Source organism: Sphaeramia orbicularis, chromosome 17, assembly GCF_902148855.1.
Source record: "Sphaeramia orbicularis chromosome 17, fSphaOr1.1, whole genome shotgun sequence".
NCBI lineage: Eukaryota > Metazoa > Chordata > Actinopteri > Kurtiformes > Apogonidae > Sphaeramia > Sphaeramia orbicularis.
Window position 1 is genome coordinate 25228003 of NC_043973.1, and position 20384 is coordinate 25248386.

Sequence of the window (20384 nt, forward strand, 5' to 3'; positions counted from 1 at the left end):
TGTGTATGTGTGTGTGTGTGTGTCTCCACTGATCTGCAGGCTGAATGCAGACCTAAGCATAAAAGCGGATCTTGCCCGTGTCCTTCCTACAGATGCCAGTGATTACAACACAGTCCCATTGCTATCCCAAGGGCACAGGCAAGCCACTAGGACAGTAAGACAGGTGAACACACTAACCTCAATGTGAAGGAGATAACGTAAGGGGGCGGGGCTTGAACATTTTCTAACCATTCAATATAATTTGGACAGCCAATAGTAGCACAGCACTTGGGTGAGTGTATATAAATCAATGATGTGAAAATGCGTGCATGCTCAGTGAACTAGGTAGAGTTATATTACATTATATTATTTAAATTTCATGGCTTTGACCGTGTTTAAGTATTTGTATGAATTGTATGACAACACTGCATGTGAACAATAACCAAGCAGCAAGTTAGCATTAACGTAAGGGTACTTGTAGGCTGTATTTTGATTTTGTTTACGCTGATGTATACATGATTAAGATATTGAGTAACGTGATGATGTTATTACCATACCTCCTCTTGTTTTGACAGCAGTTCGAAGCATAGACGGAGGGCGGAGCATGTTTCTTTGGAGAGCTCACTGGTCTCTTTGGCTTTAAGTAGAATAGGGGCAGCCAGTGCTCGGAAAAAAGAGACATCCCATTGTAAGAACCTTTGTTAACATGTAAGCAAACAAACAACTTGAAAAAATAGGTTTGCCAACTATTGTTATGATTTATTCTACTTTTGATACCAGTTTACTGCTATAATACTCTTAAAACTTGGTTTTAAATTGCTTGTAATTCCACTTTTGTTTGACCAAAAAAAGAAAAGCAACAAATTCATGCCAGAAAATGACTTAAAGGATCAGCCCAGTGTGTTAAATTTCGGAAGATTTCAGATAATGTAATAGCAGAAAAAATGCATTAATGATTATATTTTGTTTACTGTATAATGACCTGAAAATATGAGCCACAGCAGATTCTCTTTTATGTTTCATGTTTCACTCTGAATATTTCTGCACTTTGTTTTTGTATTTTGCTGCTGTAAACACTGCAATTTCCCCACGGCTGGATCAATAAAGTCATATTTTATCTCATCTTATTATTTTCATTAATGAGATATTTCTTCAGATTAAGGCTCACTTGCTTTGCTATCCCTGTAGAGAAATTGGGTCTCTGCATTTTACCCATCCTAATACAATCAGTTCCTAGCATTAGCATTAACACAGATGGAGTGGGTCCACCATGTTGCAGCAAAAAGTTTCAACAGTTGTTCCTAACGCAATGACATCTATTAATGTTGCCTACTATGTTTGAAAGTGAACCAGAGTGTTCATCCCTTTAAATAAAGCTGTAGTGCTTCATTCACAATCATATGCCTCCTTCAAATCACAACGTAAATATTTAATGAAGGAAAACCAAGCCTGTGACCATCAGTAGATTGTCCTCACTGTGTTGTTTTGTGTGTTTTTATGATGTTTTGCCTTTTGTCAGTTGTCCTTCTTGTCACCTGCCTATAGGAACTACAGAAGGAAATCAGTACTGTTGATACAATCTGGCATATTTACTGCTGCAGTTGTTGTAGATGTTTATTAATATGCACTGTCCCTGATAGATAAATAAATAATAAATTGTTTTTTGTGTTGCTAGGCAAACAAATCCATAATTCTTGCATATGGTAATTTCAAGCATCTGAGAGGACTCAAGGCATCCACAAGTAGTTCTTGCCTATATTTTCAAGTTGTTGAAAATCTACCCCAAAATCACCTATGATCACCTGTGACTAATCACAGGTGTTGTCAGATATTTATGGAGTTAAATCTGTGACTTAAGGGCTGTAAATACCTCTCCATGATCAGATTTAGTCAGATGGAATATGGAAATAACAAGTAACATGGAATGTTGGAAAAGTGCCTTAATTTTCCTATAAAAGCACGACATAATAACAGGTTATCTATTCTTATATTTAGGCTTGATTTTGACAGAGCTGCAGAAGGAAAGTGTGTGTTGTCAAATTCTGATCATTTCTCCCCCTTTTTTTGGCTCCTGACCTTTAAAAACTGACAACCTCCACACTGGCTCTAATGAAGGCTTTGGTGTTTTTGCAGTGGTATTAAGTTACCTGCAATTAATAACTTCACCACTAGAGGCCACTACATATAACACACTGAACTTGTACATTGATTTAGGGGTCAGGAATTGGTCCCGCGTTGTTTAGAGACTCAAGTTGATTCTCCTTATTTCCTATACTATTGTCTCACAACCCAAAACACAATGGGTAGCCAAAAAAGCTTAAAAAATTAAAAGGAAAGACAAAAACACCTACCACTATTCTCTTCATTCTTCACCAAAGATAAAAATATTGACACCTCACTCTCCAATTTCTCCTGGCACATATTGGCTGTCTGCAGATATACAAGGAAAGACATTAAACTAAACATTCATATGCTTATAATACTACTTATATTTCTGTTAATGATGCATTGTTAGTCATAAGCCTTGAACATACAAGCTTCATAACACTGTATGATCCTTTTTGCTAAAATTTCAAATTTCAGTCTTACCTGAAGAGCTTGTGACAGGTTCCCCAGTGCCATGTTACTATTACCGTCATCACTAATCTGCTCCTGGATGCAGTGGCGAATGCTGTAGGATGAATGTGCCTCGACGGCATCCATCCATTTCTAAATGGGGAAATACCAGTACAGGCACAGTTAGATAAACCTGCTAGATTCTCAAATGTTGAGAATGTAACAGTAACATAGGAGGTGAATCTCATCTCACTTTTCTTGTTGCAATTGAATTTGTCTTTGAAGGGACCTTAAAATAAAGGACAGTTTCATCAAAGCACCTGAGCATGAAGAAGCAATGATCCCAAGGTTTGACCTGAAATGAGAAAATATGACTTTCCTGCACAGTCATAGAGTCAAACCGACCACAGATGAAGCATGTATGGACTAAGCATTTTTTGTTTCATCCTGGGAAGTTGATTTAATTATGATAATTCTAAGATTTTCATTACCTACCATGCAATAAGCTTGGGACAGAGACTTGCACCCCTGTTTCCTGACACCTGCCATGGCATCACCCCTAAGAAAAGAGAAAATAAGACATTGGAGTGGCTGAAATCTGCCCATAATTAACCCATAAAGACACAAACATCCACCACTGACCTAAACCATCTACTGATCTAAAATGTTTAGCAACTGTTGCTCCATTAAACCTATCGATACATGTAAATAATTGGTGTAAAATGCAGTTTATCATCTTCTCATTGTCATCAGATATGACCCATTTGGACGTTCAGAGGTTCTGTAGTGAATGTTGAAACACCATCATCTTTTTCAACATTGATTCAGCAGTAAAACAAATGGAGTTGACAAATGACAGTGGATGGAAACATTTGCTTTCTATTCAGCTAATGGTATATATTATATATTTGTTTCTGATTTGATCTAATAACCTTTGAATTTACTTTGAGCCTTAATGAACATCTACATGATCAGTAAATTAAATATACAGGGTGGGGAAGCAAAATTTACAATGAACATTTAGTTGTTTTTTCTCAGCAGGCACTACATCAATTGTTTTGAAACCAAACACATATTGATGTCATAATCATACCTAACACTATTATCCATACCTTTTCAGAAACTTTTGCCCATATGAGTAATCAGGAAAGCAAACGTCAAAGAGTGTGTGATTTGCTGAATGCACTCGTCACACCAAAGGAGATTTCAAAATAGTTGGAGTGTCCATAAAGACTGTTTATAATGTAAAGAAGAGAATGACTATGAGCAAAACTATTACGAGAAAGTCTGGAAGATACTATTAAAGAAGAATGGGAGAAGTTGTCACCCGAATATTTGAGGAACACTTGCGCAAGTTCCAGGAGGCGTGTGAAGGCAGTTATTGAGAAAGAAGGACACATAGAATAAAAACATTTTCTATTATGTCAATTTTCTTGTGGCAACTAAATTCTCATGACTTTCAATAAACTAATTGGTCATACACTGTCTTTCAATCCCTGCCTCAAAATATTGTAAATTTTGCTTCCCCACCCTGTATGACAGTATGTGATTTTCACTGAAAAATGCAAAATGAAGAGGATAACATTATAAGAAATGGTGACAAATCACTTGGAAAAGACAACAACATTTGGAAGCTGCGACAAAAATAGTTGTGGGTCTTTAAAAGTTAAATACTACTACTATTACTACTGATATCTTCTCTAGGAACTATTTGGTGAAAGTTGCTTTTATTTTAATAAGGGGATCAGGAAAGGATACTGTCATTAAAGACAACTCTCAGAAGGCTGAAGTAAGATAAGAATTGAAAAGAGATAAACTCTACCATGTAAAAAAATGTTAGTGACACAAAGTAGCATATAAATAAAGCAAACTCACTGTCGGGGGTACCAGGATATACTTCCATCTTCAATTACCACCCAGTGGGATCGCCATCCAAGAAAGCGTGAACTCTAGCAGAATTAGAATTTATGACTGTATGTATGTGTTTGTATTCTTATCCAGCTGCACACAGTGATGAATTATGTAGAAACAGAAAACATTTTAACTACACAACATGTGACTTATACGATTCTGACATTACAAAAGTGAACTCTATTCCATAAAATGTGGAGGGGTCTGAACAAAACTATCACCTAGTTTATTTAGAGTCTAAAACAATACACTCCACCATCTGGGTACCTTCCAAAGAGGGCCTTCAATCTTCTGGACTCCATTGCTCACATCCTTTGGGAGAAAGAATCATAACTTTCAGACTGACAGGGCCATGTTTTCCCCTTCTGACGCTAAACATTCAGTTCAGTGTGAAATTTAAAAAAAAAAGCATGTGTAGTTTTAGGGGTAAAGAGCACATTTTAATTAACATAAGAGCTTATCGTATTGATTTATTTAGTCTTAAAGAAAAAATACGCTTGGCATAATCAAAACCTTAACCATCAGATAGCCAGTCAACACTGAAATATGTGATACTGAAAAAGAACACTGAAAGGTACATATGTGCACTTAGTGTGATACCAAAGTAAAGCTCTTCTTACGTACATGACACAGTGTCTAATAGTATGAGATGTATAATGGAAGTAAACTATACTTGGACCTAAGCACTCATGGAGTATTCAAAACTAGTAAAGGTGCATCTGTTTTGAATATGGATGAACATATGTATTATATTTTACAGAAATGTATTCATTTGATTGGATTTCAGTTTGTTAGTGGTGCAAGAACAGTCAGACTAGAGAAGCCAGAAAAACATGAAAATGAGGAATCTTTTTGTTGTGTCTATGAATAAAAATCCTAAATCAACAGTAGTCCTGTTATCAGTTGGTCTAGTTGGATGGTGTGAGGTTTTGTCATTATGTGTGCCAGGAAGGTGGGAAAATTGGTTTCTTTTCTTCTTGTATTACAGAGGACAATGGAACATAATTCAGAGGATTTTGTTCTCACCTTTGATAGATAGGCAGCTAGAATCTGTCTTAGTTCATCAGTACGAGCCAAGTCAAGTGCTGTCTGCTCTGCAAGACAATAAATCACTGTACATTTCACTGCAAAGGAACAACACTAGAACATGGTGTTCACCACGCACATCTGACACTGAAGGCTTAAAATGTGACACAAAACATGTGATGCATTTTAATCATCTCAGCACTGACAAATGATTAGTGGGAATGATGAGAGTTGATGAAAGTTAAATGATGTACCATTGTTGTTTTTCAGACTGGGGCTGGCTCCAGACTTCAGCAGCTTTATAATGCACTGCTTCTGCCCTCTGTAGGCTGCACAGTGTAAGGGTGTGTTCCCCAACGCATCCCTGCACTGAATATTTGGAGCTTCCTCTCCACTGAGCTTAAAAAAAAAAAAAAGTGGGCCGTGGACACATAGAAAGGCAGAGGAGAGCAATATTTACACATTTGGCTGACTGAAAAACCTATTTGCAAACAACTCTCCACTTCACAATTGATGCAGACAAGTATGTGCAGTTTTTATAGTTGGAGATTTTTACCCTGCCCCCGAAGAGGAGGCAAGGGGTACGGTTTTTGGTTTGGTTTATTTCTTTGTTTGTTTGTTAACACTCTAGCAGCAAACCTATTGGTTCAATTCATACCAAATTTGGTTTGTAGATTGCCAGCCACCCAGAACAGATCTCATCACATTTTGGGAACAGCAGGTCAAAGTTAAATTTTTTAATGAATTTTTTAAATCTTTTTTTTCCCCCATTTACTTATAATGGATGAAATTTCACAAGTCCGTGGCAGTAAAACTATTGGTTGAATTCATACCAAATTGGGCTTATAGATTGTCCGTGACCCAGAAGAGATGTGATTACATTTTGGGAAAAGTACATCAAAGTTCAAGTTTCTTATGAATTTTTAAATCTTTTTTTCCCTCCTATTTACTTATAAAGGGCAAAATTTCAAATGTCTATAAAAACAGCAATTTTGTTTCAATTTACTTCAAACTTGGCACATATACTGTATAGAGGTTACTGATATGCTGACATCACCACATGCATAGATGTCATGTCACATCAGCTGGATCAATGTCAAAATAAGCTACAACACATGCGAGGGGCGGGGTTTGTTGTGCCTGGTATGACTTGTTTTAGATTGTGGACAATATGCTGTAACGAGGGAAAAAAGGCACGTCTCCATGAAAGTTAGAGATCTTGAACCTTCACCTTCCACATGAAAATCCTCCTGCAGCTGAACCCACTGTAATCCTGCTTTTGTGCTGGTTCACAATAGTAATCTGAATCTGAATAGCTATGAAACATGAAATAAATGAACTTTCTCTGCATTAAGCCAGTGAATGTGTGATTACTGATGTGTGAACCATTACTGTTGAAATGTTATTAGATGAAGTAAATCTACAAATGGAATAATTTTGCAAAGACTCAAATGAATGCTAACCAGCTTGGATAAAGTGCACACGTCCCCCTCTCTGGCTGCCTCTAGAAGCTTCTCCTCCCGCCGCCGTGCTTCTCTTCTCTCTGCAGCTGCACAAGTCAAATACTATTTGAGAACAAGGACAGCTGATCTACAGTAATGAGAAGCCATCAGCCATTTTTAAAAAATCTATCATTTCATACCCTCCAGCATTGTTATGATTTCATCATCCTCTGTGACATCTTTGGGGATTTGGGCTGTTCCATTGATTATGTTGACACAAGCATCATACCGCAGCAGTAACAGAACAATCTCCTTCAGGGTCCAAAGTAAGATAATAGACATTTGGCCATCAGTTGCACAGAAAAAGCTTGGGATAAAGGGTAAAAGGGTAAAGTGAAGTATCCGACAGTCTTTGACAGCATTTGCAACTGACAATAGCTAGTCTGCAAGCACACCTCTCACTATATTACATCAGCTGCCGAGATTTTTTTTTTTTTTTTCTTACCTTTCTTCCAGTACAGGCTGCTTTGTGTAAAGGTGTGTCGCCCATATTATCTTGCAAATTCACATCAGCACCTGCCTGCAAATGTCTCAGACACATGGAATAAATGTAGACAGCTGATGACATTACGCAGAGGATATACAGCCTCAGATTGTATCTCACCTTGAGCAGTTCCTCCACAACATCCCTGTATCCCAAGTAGCTGGCCAGATGGAGAGACGTCCATCCTGAATTGGGCTTCCACCTAGCTGCCATGACAGACAGTAACATGAATAGCTTCCTCTGATGAAATTAAGTCAGGGAATTATCTTTAGTCCACTTACACCTGCAGTTGATGTTTAGAGAGATGCTTTGGTTGTTTCTTAACTGGAAGAGCCTCTGGATATGTGAGCAACTGCCCTCTTTGGCATGGAGGAGAAGCTGGTCCTCAAATGTACCTTCTTCCATCACCAATTCATCTAACTTGACGTGATACAGTAATAAAAAGATGTAACACTAACTTTAAATTGCTGTGTCAACAATAAAAACAGGTGAAACTAACTCAACATGGCTAATTCACTAACAACAAAGTTAGCAGCTTCTCAAAATTGGGTTTATTTATTGTGTTTTCTTCCTTTTAAAATGTAAAGCTGAGAGGTTATAACACTTTTAGACTTACGGGTCGGGTTATAGTTGAACTGAAGCAGACTGTGGTTAAAGTGGTCCGAAAAAGTGGACAGACCAAACACCTGATTCTGAAACCTGAGAGTTTCAATCAGCTGACAGCCGGTGGAGGGAGTCACGTGACCAAACAGCTGCAGAACCGGTGCGTTCAGGGACGCAGCAGAGTGTACACTACCACCAAAATACTAATAAAAAATGAATTAATAAAGGTATTTTAAAAAGAAAGTAAAAAAAACAAGCCAGAGTTATATAAATATGTGTCTTTCACCATTTATTTATTTATTCATTTATTTATTTATTTATATTTTTTAACCAGCAACATTGACAAGTGGAGAGCCCGCCCCTTCCGTTGAACAATAGCCAATGGATAGAGACAAAAAAAAATTTTTTTTTAAAAGATAATTTCACAAGCCAATAATGTTGAGGTTTGTGGTAAGAGTCTTTGAGTACTTAGAAAAGCGCTATATAAAACCGATTTATTATTATTATTATTATTATTATTATTATTATTATTATTATTATTAGTAGTAGTAGTAGTAGTAGTAGTAGTAGTAGTAGTAGTAGTAGTATTAGTATTATTAAACATTCATCCATCCATCCATCCATCCATCCATCCATCCATCCATCTGTCTGTCCATCTGTCCATCCATCTGTCCATCATCCATCCATCCATTCATCCATGCATCCATCCATCTGTCCATCCATCCATCCATCTGTCTGTCAGTCCATCTGTCCATCTACCTGTCCATCATCCATCCATCCATGCATCCATCCATCTGTCCATCCATCCATTCATCTGTCCATTCTTCCATCTGTCCGTCTGTCTGTCTGTCTGTCCGTCCATCCATCCATCCATCCATCCATCCATCCATCCATCCATCCATCCATCCATCCATACGTCCATCTGTCTATCCATCCATCTATCCATGCATCCATCTGCCTGGGAGATCCACCAGTTAATTTACTCAGATGCGTGTCTTTAGACAATGGGAGGAAGCTGGAGTTCCAAAGAGAACCAACACAGACATAGGAGGAACATACAAACTCCACACAGAAGGGCCCACACACACACTAGAATCAAACTCAGGATCTTCATGTTTTGATGCAACAATGCTAACCGCTGCACCTATGGTTTAGTGAAGTAATATATAGTTTTGTGTGGAACAACTCGGTGGATTACATGTCTCATCACATGTATCACCCCTACTCGCCACATTATAAAGAGGTGAAAACCACTACAGGTTTGGTCATGTTGAAGCTGCAGAGATATCCTCAGTGATTCTGAACAAATCGTGCTGAGAGAGAAACACAATGATGTCACCTTTGTGACTTTTGGGTGTGTATTATTTACATTTACATGTTTTCACAGTCTCATGGGAACAGTTTTAACCCATAAAGACCCAAACATCCACCACCTACCAAAACCTACTGATCTAAACTGTTTAATACCTGTTGATCCCCTAATCCTATCAATACAAATAAATAATTAGTGTAAAATGCAGTTGGTCATCTTTTCATGGTCATCAGATATGACCCATTTCAGAGTTCAGAGGCTCTGTAGTGAATGTGGAAACACTGTCATTTTCAGCAACATTGATTCACCAGCAAAACCCATGGGGTTTAATACATGACAGTGGATGGAGACTCTTGGTTTGTGTTCAGTTAATGATATATTTTACTAAAAAAAAGTCTTCTTTTCTTCAGTTTTCTCTGTTTTGGAAATAATAACCTTCAACTTTAATCTGAGCTTTAATGAACATCTGCATGTTCAGTGAATTAAATACAGGAAAATACCTGATTTATACTTAAAAATGCTAATATAGAGCATAATATTAGAATAAATGATAATAAATCAGTTAAGAAAGGTTAAAAATTGAGAAAAATTCATTTGGTAACTGGCATAAAAGTAGCACTGGGTCTTTATGAGTTAAAACAAATTGTGACTTTCAGAACATGTCTCTGCACAGACAGCCAAAGTTTCATCCCTTCTTGTGTGTCTCATGGGACCTAACTTCAGGAAAAATATCTACAGTGGTAAATGGAAGGAGACAAATATTTTTTAGAATAAAAACAACAGAACATTTTATGTGTATATCACATTTTGTGACAAGATACTTTACATAGGTTAAGACAAAAGACGAATGTACAACGTTTAGAGGACTATAAAGTATAGAATATAGAGGTAAAAACAGAAATCCTTAAAAAAAAAAAAAAAAAAAGGAACAAGAAGTACACACATCATCAGGACAAGTTAAATGCAACTCTAAAAAGGTGAGCTTTGAGGTGTGATTTCAGTAGTTGTAATGATGTGCAATCACAGATGTGCTGTGGACATTGGTTACAGGGGATCACTACTTACTTTGGTTCAATTTCTCCAAAATAAGGTCCCATTGGGTGCACCAGTCCCTTTGGAGGAGTGGAGTGAAAAATACTCTCCTGCTTCTTCATTCCTTCCTCAGCTTGGGCCTTGTTTCCGGAAGCAGGTTCATCAAACTCTTCATCTGAACCTGAACTCTTACTACATCCTGAAATGCGAAACTTGGATTTTTCAGTTTCAGAAAAGCAGATCAGAACTAGTTCACTCTGAGTTAAACAAAACATGTGCCCAGTGAATGATAAAAGCCATTATCAATAGAACCAAGAGACATCGTTCGCCATAACAATGGGTCATCAAAATGCAGAGCTGCCATGTTAATTGAATGGAAGTAAAAAAAGAAGTCTGTACTCATGGGTTTGTGTTAATTTACAACAATAGGTATCAGCACAACAGAATAAAGAGCCTGAGTAGAGTGAAAAAAGATACATGCCTTCTGATATTGAGAACATATATTATACTATTATATTATTTTGTGCCGGTTATTCATTCATTATTTAGTTTTTACACTGAATGTAGTATTTACTTTCAATACAGGTACTAAAATCACCAACAAACTATCAACCACATATAAACAAACTCAATCACCCACCCATCTGTAACACCCACTGAATTAAAAGTTAAGCTTATTATTTACACACATCTGTATTACTGTATCATCAAATGTTCGCTGTTCATAAAAATAACACTGTGTCTTACAACCTCCATGTTCCGTGTCAGCTGATAGTTTACATCAGGGGTGTCAAACTCATTTTAGTTCAGGGGCCACATTCAGTTAAATTTGATCTAAAGTGGGCCGGACCAGTAAAATAATAACATAAAAATATATAAATATTGTCAACTCCAAACTTTTCGCTATGTTTTAGAGTGAAAAAAAGTACAATTACATTATTAAAATGTTTACATCTACAAACTATCCTTTCAAACAATGTGAATAACATGAACAAACTGAAAAAAAAGTGTAATTTTAGCACTATTATGCTTCAGTTCATGCATTCAGTATCATTTCCACATGTACATTATAACTTACAGATCACAGTGGATCTACAGATACACAAGACATTTAATAACAGGTGGAATATTATTAAAATTGCACTTACTTCTCTTAATACATTTCAGGTTGTACATATTTGTTCAGGATATTCAGATTTTTTTTTTTTTGTTGCAAAATTATACTTCGCTTTAGTGTAAATACATGAAAACATTTACATTTACAAAGACAAAAAAATTGAGTTATGAGTATTTATAGGTTATTATGACCTACTTGACATTGACTTGATCTGAATGTGGAACCTGAACTAAAATAATGGTTGATATCTTGGTGTAATTTTTGCACTAAGAGATTTTAAAGATTTTTTTTTTTATGTTAGCAGAACCAACAGGGTCTGCATTGGTATTTATCGATTACTTATTGTTGATTATTTAAATGCATTTATTCGTAGTTGCTTTCAATGATCTTGTATTTGTGCACTGATTTATTTATGTTTGTCACATTGCACTTTGGATGTAGGCTGATGTCAGTGGTAAGCTGCAAATGAATTGCCCCTATGGGATAAATAAAGTTTTCTGAATCTGAACCTGAATCTGATTTCACAAATTCATCACAGGGACTGGACCCTTTGGCGGGCCGGATTTGGCCCCCGGGCTGCATGTTTGACAACAGTGGTTTACATTATAGCTCTGTTAGCTTAGCTTTGTTTTTAGACAGAAAACAACCACAGTAAAACCACTAATCACCTCCTTTTTCTGTATGGTTTGTCATGTCAATTGCTGTAATAAAGATTATTTTAGAACCATCCAAACAAGGTCAGATAACAAACAAACTTTTTTTTGACTCTGAAAGTTGTTTCTCATCCTCAACTTGGCCTTGGTGTGGCATAAGTTTTCGTCACCATTGGAAAACCACACAGTGACTTAAAACCCCTGTAGTGGTCCATACATTCACAGTGACAGCTGGCCCAGGAATGTGGATACATTCATTTCATATCATCTTTGGCAAATCACCAACACTCTTTATTAAATACACTAGTGATACTTTTAGGTCATTTCTGAATATTTGAAGGTGGAAATACTACACATAGCTGGGTCAATATATAATTGAGGGACTTTTGAAGTCCATCGGGTGCATCTTGCATATATCTTTATTAAAAGTAAAAAAAAAAAAATAATAATATTGTTTTTTAAAGTTCATTATGATCATGTCTTTAAAATAAATTCATAATTATTTAATTATGGAAACAATCACTTATTAATAAATAATTAATCCTTTCATGCATACTGGTCACCACAGTGGACTATTCTCCGGCTGTTCTCTTGTATATTCATGGGTTTGGTTGATTTAGTTGCATATCAGCCAACACAGTGAACGCTTTTGCATCATCCCATACACTGATATTCATACCATTACAGTAACTTATGTTCTTGATAAACCTGATCTGCAATAACATGATTGTGTGTAAATCAATTGCTAATTGTTATTAAACCGTAATTAACAGTTTTCTTAATCGAAAAGTTGTTTTTTTATATTATCTCCATGAAGCGAGTAAGACCTAGTATTAGAGTATGAGTATAGAGTATAAAAGGTGAAAAAACATCAGATTAGCTGGATCAAAAATGATTTTGTTTTATAGCTTTCACACAGTTTAAAACTTTCTGATATTGCATTTTAAATACAATACAATATAATAATGTTTCTTTGCTTCAAAAATTAAACACATGGTGTCCAAATGAGTGGAAATTTTTGTAATTCCATGAGAAATAGGTTAATTGAAAAAAAAAAAAAAAAAAGAAAAAAAATCAATTTCACTGTTGTTTTAATACCTAAAGAGGAATAAAAACACCCAGGGAAAAATCTTGACTAAGGTTCTCATAATTCATGCATCAAAGGGTTAATAAATGACTGGATATACTAAAATGTTAATTAAATAACCATTCAAATTTAATAACAACCGCCTTCTAATTAGCTAAACAAAAATAAAATTAGCTAATTCAAAAATTGTTTTGATTGATTGATTCATTTTTCTGAACCTTACCCTCACTAGGGTCACAGGGGTCACTGGAGCCCATCCCAGCTACATATGGGTGAAGGCAGGGTACATCCTGGACATGTTGCCAGTTCATCGCAGGGCTGACATATAGAGACAAACAATCACTCTCACATTCACACTCATTCATTAATTCATTCATTCATGTTTTGATTGTGTTCTTCTTATCAAGTTGAGATAATCATGACAGATATGTCTTTTTTGGCAATCTATCAAATTTTATATGAAAAATAACAAATTGTATCTGTGTCTGAGACATCACTTTCAACTAAGTTACCCATTACAAAAACACCTCTCAAGGAAGTGTGTCAGTTCCACATCACATGACCTGCTCTACATGATGTCATTTTCTCCAGGAGAAAACACTGCAAGACTCCAAGATATGTTCTTCCTCCTCTTTTTTAGTTATTTAATTTAAAATAGTGTGAGTCAAGTGTGTATTTATCACACTTTTATGTCAACAGTGTTACTACAATATCTTTATAAATAACTTTCAATTTCTATTTTACTCAATTGTATAAATAAGATTTAGAAGAATCTTTGTGTAAAAATGTCATGTGCTGTTATGGTTATGTTGATTTTAGGCCTGAAAACAGCAAAAATGTTAACAATACCTGTCAACTGTTACCCTGTAAAGGGAACTCAAAAAGTCTGTCAATTATATATTGACCCAGCTCATTAAATTACAGAAACACAGCTGGCAATGTGGTCTATAACTTATTTATGTTGTTTTTATTTGCACTGTGCCATTCCAGATGAGAGTTACCATGTTTGATTTAGTAGTAAATAGTAATTAGTAGATTTTTCTTCAAAATAATCATGTTGATATGTTTATAATAGTAACGTGATTATTTTAATAGTACATTTTTATATTGTTTCAGTTAGTTAGTTACATTGGGAAACGTTATTCTTCTTTCCCCACAATTAAAAACCACTTTAAACATTAAAACAGTAGAAATTCTCTGGGACTTCTCTCCTAATAGACTATTTCCTGGAGCCAGATATTAATAATCATCCTCTCTAAAATAGTAATATCACACCAACAGGGGCTATTCATTCATTTATTTATTTATTTTTGCATTGTTAGTGTTAGTTTTCTCTTTTTAAGTTCGTTGTTTGTTGGAGCTGTGGGTATTTCTTTCTTTCTTTTTTTTTATTGTTTTGCTGCTGGGTTTGTCTGCTCCCTACAGATATATTGTTGGTGAAATGTGTGTAAAGATGAATGACTTTCCTTAACTCTAAGTCAATTTTACCTACAGGTACACATAAAATAACCTGAACCTGACAGATAATCATTAGTTCCAGATTACAACAAATTAAATACACTCTACCCCATTGTCCCCTTCCAAGCATGTAGGAGAACATATGGTGGTTAAGGCTCTTCGTAGAGCCAGGGTTTAGTTTGTTCATCCTGGGCTGTGCTGGAAACATGACAGTGCAACATAGTGGGCTTTGTAGAGGTGGACCTGCTCTCTATGTGCATAGAGAAGAACAGTTCATAAGCAACTCATAATCATTATAAGTGAACAAATGAATCGTCATTATATTCTATTTCTACAAAAAAAAAAAAAAAAAAACATTAAAAAAAATGCTGTGACACTGCACCTAAAAATGTATGTTATTCAAAATAACTACATCTTAAATTGGTTAAAACAGTTTTCATGTAGACCAATATTTGACGGTTTTATTCAGTATTTACAACAACAATTTCTACATAATGGTAGCCCTACACTGTAAAAAATGACTGTAGAATTAACACCAAAAGTTGTAAAATTGCAACATAAAAAACTGTAAGTGACAATACAATGCAAAGTTGCTTATTTGAAAAGATTTATGTGTTAACGATTAAATCAAATATAGCTGAAGATCTTACAGGAAGAGTATGTGAACAAAACCAGATTTGTATACAGAAATGATGTATTTCTATTGTTTTTAGAAAATAAAACTGTAAATTGAAATACAATGTGGTGCCATTTAAATTGCAAGACCGTAATATTGAAATAACGGCCTATTTGCATATATAAATAAATAAATAAATAAATAAATAAATAAATAAATATATATATATATATATATATATATATATATATATATATATGTATATGTATATATATATATATATATATATATATATATATATATATATATATATATATATATATATATATATATAAGTTACAAAAAAATAAACATTTAACAATGTAATATTTTAAATTTTTAAATGAATGGGTTAGTAGAGTTGGTAGAGCTGTTCGTCCAATAACCAAAAGGTTGGTGGTTCGAATCCTGGCTCCGACTGTCCATATGTCAAAGTGTCCATGGAAGACACTGAACCTTAAATGGACCTGGTGGCTTTGGAAAGCGCTTTGGACACCATGAAGGTGTAGAAAATGGGCTAAATAAGTGCAGTCCAGTTAAATCTACATGTTTAAAATATTAAATCTACATGTTTAAAATGTTAAAATATACTTGTTTAAAATGTTAAATCTATATGTTACTCCATAAATATGTTTACAGTTGGATGTGTTTTTTACAGTATTGTTCTGGAAACCACAGCTGCCAGTTTTTTTCTGTAAAAACAACAGGACTTTTTTTACAGTGTATGGTATGTAAAAAATAAAATGTCCCTCTTGCTACTGTAAACATGTCAAAGTAATTGATCAGCCTCACTTTATGATAATGAATCCTTTTGCCAAATTACACACTTGTTCCTACTTCATCATCTTTACCGCAGATGGGAGCATTTACACTATGTTGGTATATTTTTTACTCTGCATACAGACAATGACTCATTTGGGTAAAAATTACTCACGCCTGTTCATTGCAGCCACAGTTTGAGACTATGAAATGAATGAAACTGTTACTCAAGACATTTTCATGGCGATAAAGGTCATATCTCTGCAGGCTGTGCTTAATTTAAGCAATTAGGTCCACTGAGATGAGTGCAAATCTGAATGAAACGGAGATGGGAGGGTTTGCCATAATAATGAAGGTACATACTGGAGGAGACTTCAAAGATGAGCTGCTTCGGCACCTGTGAAAAGACACAAGTCTGTTTTTAGGGTTTAGTTATTCACTATTGTTCAGAAACCTTTAACCTTTTATTCCCTTATGGAAGATCTTTCCATATTTAGGGTGTTTTCGAAGAAGGTAAACACCAGCAGAGCACAATATGATAGCTTGGGCAACTAAATCATGTACAAATAAAGGGAGATACACTGGGTGAGTCATCTCAGCTTGAATATCTGTAGCAGCATTTGTCAGCTTCAACTGAACCCAACGGGGTGAGCTTATCTTTGCAAAAAAATTGCAGCCGCATCAGTCGTTAAAGGCAACACAGTTTATAACGCGCAATTATGGGTAACAAGTCGAAAATCACAACAATTATGACAAACAAAGACAAAAGGAACAGCTGCTGCAGGATCGAGGTAAAATACATAGACATATTTATGTGCTGCTATACACAGTCATGGAGAAAATTATTAGACTATCAAAAGTAATCAAAAACAGTGGTTATGCAATCAAATACTAACTCCTGTGTGTGTGTCATGGGACTAAAAGAGACAGAAAAGAAAACATGGAATGCCTAAAAGCACTGTTTTTGGCAAGACAATGCCATAGATATTGATGTAAGAACTGAAGTGATTTTGGTTACTAACAAGAAAACATGGAAAATGGAGAGATATCAGCTCTGAAATTAAACCACTATGAGCTATTTTTGTTCTTATTGTATTTGTCCAAACAAATGTACCTTTAGTTGTACCAGGGATTAAAATGAACAAGAAATTGAAGAAAACAAGGGGGTTCTAATAATTTTTTCTGCAACTGTTGTGCTGCTTCTTAGAATGCACCTGCTGTGGTCCTGTTTATTGTGATTTAGTAACTGGGTGCTTCTATGAAACTGGTCCCAAAAAACAGGACACGGGGGCTAAAAATTCAAACTAGATGTAGACTAATGTTATGAAGCAAGTTTGGAAGAACTTTGGGTCTATTTTAAAAATAAATACTTCCTGAGATAAAAGCGACACTATTTTTCAGATAAAACACATTTTTATATTATTTTACATTATATTCTATACAAAAATCTGCATGTAACATAGTCAAAAGGACACAAAAATTATGCACTGCTATTTTTTGAATATATTTTTGTTCTCTCTTTTGACCGATTCGATATGTAAAGTGTCATGAGATAACTTTTGTTATGATTTGGTGCTATATAAATAAAATAATAAGAATAATAAGAATAAGAATAATAATACACTTTATTTGTATAGCACCTTTCATACAGAAATTGTAGCCCAAAGTGCTTCACATTGATTGAAAAAAATACAATATTAAAATACATTAAGATTTGATTAGAAATACAATAAAATAAAAATAATATAAAAACAGCGCACATTAAAATATTTGATTATGCATAGAATTTTTGAAGTGCAAGAAATAAGATGAAATTTGAGAGAAATACAATAAAATAAAAATAAAAGCAGCGCACATTAAAATATTTGATTATGCATAGAATTTTTGAAGTGCAAGAAATAAGATGAAATTTGAAATACAATAAAATAAAAAATAAAAACAGAAATACAATAAAATAAAATAAAAAATAAAAAAAACGCACATTCCTGGTTCCTGAATTGTGACCCCATTTTTATCTCCTTTCAAAGGCTAAAATTTGATTGACTGATTGATTGATTGATTGATTGATTCTCTCACAGTTACATTTTGAGAATTGAATTAACTATGCAAGGCAGAGTGTTTGACCAAAATGACAGCTGTTGCAAAATCATTCGCAATTTATATGCGTTTAACTGGGTAGGTTCTGCATGTAACACCAGTGGACACGATAGGTTACACATGAAACCTAGAGGGAGACTGATGTTTCATGAAAAACCTGCATGTCTGGATTAGAAAAACCACTAGGATCAACAAATTTAACACAGTGTCTTTATTTATAGCACTATATAAGACCATTTCAAGCCATGTGTTCGAGATAACATGCACTGACACCTTGGTAGCTTTTCCTGTCCCAATTTTGGTCCTATTTTTGGCCCCAATATATTATTAAAAATTCATTAATTCTGGGATGGCTCAGAGCAAAAGTATAATTTTTTTGCATTTATCTGAGGTCATCATTAAGTGCATCCTGGGGGGAAATATGTCTGCATTTCTCTTTTATTATTGGGTCTAAAAAAGCTGGCAAAGTGCCAGGTACCAAAATGAACCCAGTTTCATAGAAGCACCCAACTTTATAATTTAAATCATTATTCATATAGTGTTTTCATCGCTTATGGCCTCTCACAACAGAACATGTAGACTGTACATAAATGAAGTAGGTACTCACTGAAATTGGTTCTGGGTGTGATTGTTGTGCCGAAGCCTCTCTCCTGTTTAACATAGTTATACAAAGGGTCTACGCTGTGGGAAGATGAAGCTGCTGCATAGCTTTCTGTTAATTTTCAGCTCCAGTGCATATCAAACACCTCAGCTACTGACATGAAGACACAACTTATTTCTGTGTTTCATCTTTTATCATGGTCTTTTTAAGTCATTACATTATGGCAGTGGTTCCCAAACTTTTTTGGCTCATGACCTGATTTAACATCACACATTTCTGGCAACCCCAGACATTCAAAATGGAGACTTTCTTTTTTTTTTTTTTTTTTTTTTGCGAAAATGTATTTGTTTTTAGCTTACCGGCTGAGAGGCTGTAAGCTATTGTCGTCATGCGGCGTCCGTCGTTGTCTGTCGTCCATTACAAAAATTTCAATCGTCTTCTTTTCCAAAACTACAATTCCGATTGACTTCAACCTTCGTGTACAGCGTCTTTATGATGATGTCAATAAATGTTAGTGAAATTATTTGGATCCGGATCTGATTCTGGATTTGGTGCAACTTTGAAAAATTTCCACATTGTAAGAGATAGGAAGTGGATCGATGCCATAACTCAGTAAATATAAATGATATCCAGTGTAAATTTCTACAGTCCAGCCCTGATGAGGAGATAACCAAAACATAATGTCCACATGCTGATCAGGATCTTCTTCTGGATCTGGGAACTTACGCAAAATTTAACATGGGCTCTTATGGGGAAAACATTTCAATCGTCTTTTTCTCCGAAACTACAGTTCAGATTGACTTCAAACTTGCTATACAGCTTCTTTATGATGATGTCAACACAAGGTATTGAAATTACTTCAATCTGGATCAGATTCTAGATTTGGTGCGACTTTGACAAATTTTCCCATTATAACAGATAGGAAGTGGATTGATACAACAAATCAGTAAGTATCAATGATATCAAGTTGGAATTTGATTTTTTTTACAGATCTGTTTGGAATATGACTAAAACATGGGCTATTTCTGTAATATAATAAATACACAGAACTGGGTGATAATATATGGCATCTGGATACATTTCCCAAAGCTTTTAATTTGACCAGTAAGCTACAGGGCCATTGGTCCTATTTTTGATCATGTAATAAGTTGCTATACTATGGTGCACATAAACATTAATTTTAGATGACATTTAGTCTATATAATTTACATTATTATGGACAGAGGCAGTAAATCCAGGTGTAGATTACTGCACAAAGTGAGAATTTTATTTTCCTTGGTCAGGATATGTACAGTCAGTCCAGCTTGGATGACAATTAATACTGAACAAACAATAACTCAAACTCTGAATTATGAAAGAGCTGCAGCATCTGAAACCGACCACAATGAACATTTGAAAGATAAACAGTACCACTGTGCTTCAGGTTCAGCTTCAGATTTTGTCATGTCTTTTATGGATTGGGATTGTCTCTATCAACTCACCATATATTTTTATTAGTGAGTTTTCATTTTTATTTTTATCAATTACTAGAAATTTCATGCAACCCCATTTG

At 35.0% G+C, this 20384-nt stretch overlaps 2 protein-coding genes and 1 long non-coding RNA gene across 7 annotated transcripts; 1 reads left to right on the top strand and 2 right to left on the bottom strand.

Moving 5' to 3' along the window:
- The first annotated feature begins 108 nt into the window (after positions 1-108).
- Positions 109-646, top strand: LOC115437951 (uncharacterized). Of its 4 annotated transcripts, none has more exons than XR_003938002.1 (2): positions 109-271; positions 555-646. It is a non-coding gene; the product is annotated as an uncharacterized LOC115437951 (long non-coding RNA). The 4 variants fall into 4 exon arrangements; XR_003938001.1 differs by having other exon boundaries at positions 109-197; XR_003938004.1 differs by lacking the exon at positions 109-271 and adding an exon at positions 342-444 and having other exon boundaries at positions 558-646.
- On the bottom strand, positions 437-7021 carry LOC115437949 (oxysterol-binding protein-related protein 1-like). 2 transcript variants are annotated; one of them, XM_030161355.1, is made up of 10 exons: positions 6936-7021; positions 5727-5871; positions 5473-5535; positions 4714-4758; positions 4411-4484; positions 3031-3094; positions 2789-2824; positions 2569-2688; positions 2331-2409; positions 437-643 (listed from the first exon to the last, which is right to left on the bottom strand). In XM_030161355.1, exons 2-10 carry the CDS (start codon positions 5727-5729, stop codon positions 528-530), a joined length of 600 nt encoding a protein of 199 aa, XP_030017215.1. In that variant the 5' UTR covers positions 5730-5871; positions 6936-7021; the 3' UTR covers positions 437-527. The 2 variants fall into 2 exon arrangements, with proteins under 2 accessions (XP_030017215.1, XP_030017214.1); XM_030161354.1 differs by having other exon boundaries at positions 2789-2890.
- An 82-nt stretch (positions 7022-7103) lies between these two features.
- LOC115437370 (oxysterol-binding protein-related protein 1-like) lies at positions 7104-8168 on the bottom strand. Its single transcript, XM_030160598.1, has 5 exons — positions 8075-8168; positions 7740-7878; positions 7579-7664; positions 7420-7494; positions 7104-7226 (listed from the first exon to the last, which is right to left on the bottom strand). Exons 2-5 carry the CDS (start codon positions 7861-7863, stop codon positions 7104-7106), a joined length of 408 nt encoding a protein of 135 aa, XP_030016458.1. The 5' UTR covers positions 7864-7878; positions 8075-8168.
- Positions 8169-20384: the final 12216 nt, after the last annotated feature.

Excerpts from the sequence above, each read along its gene's own strand:
- LOC115437949 (XM_030161354.1), bottom strand. Across the intron at positions 3,095-4,410 it reads ATATCCTGGTACCCCCGACA|GGGTGATGCCATGGCAGGTG; the intron begins GTGAGTTTGCTT and ends CTCTTTTCTTAG. Across the intron at positions 2,891-3,030 it reads TGTCCCAAGCTTATTGCATG|GTCAAACCTTGGGATCATTG; the intron begins GTAGGTAATGAA and ends TTCTCATTTCAG.
- LOC115437370 (XM_030160598.1), bottom strand. The coding sequence starts at position 7,863 with ATGGAAGAAGGTACATTTGAGGACCAGCTTCTCCTCCATGCCAAAGAG. Across the intron at positions 7,665-7,739 it reads TCTAAACATCAACTGCAGGT|CTAGGTGGAAGCCCAATTCA; the intron begins GTAAGTGGACTA and ends CTGTCATGGCAG. Across the intron at positions 7,227-7,419 it reads CAGCCTGTACTGGAAGAAAG|GAGATTGTTCTGTTACTGCT; the intron begins GTAAGAAAAAAA and ends TGGACCCTGAAG.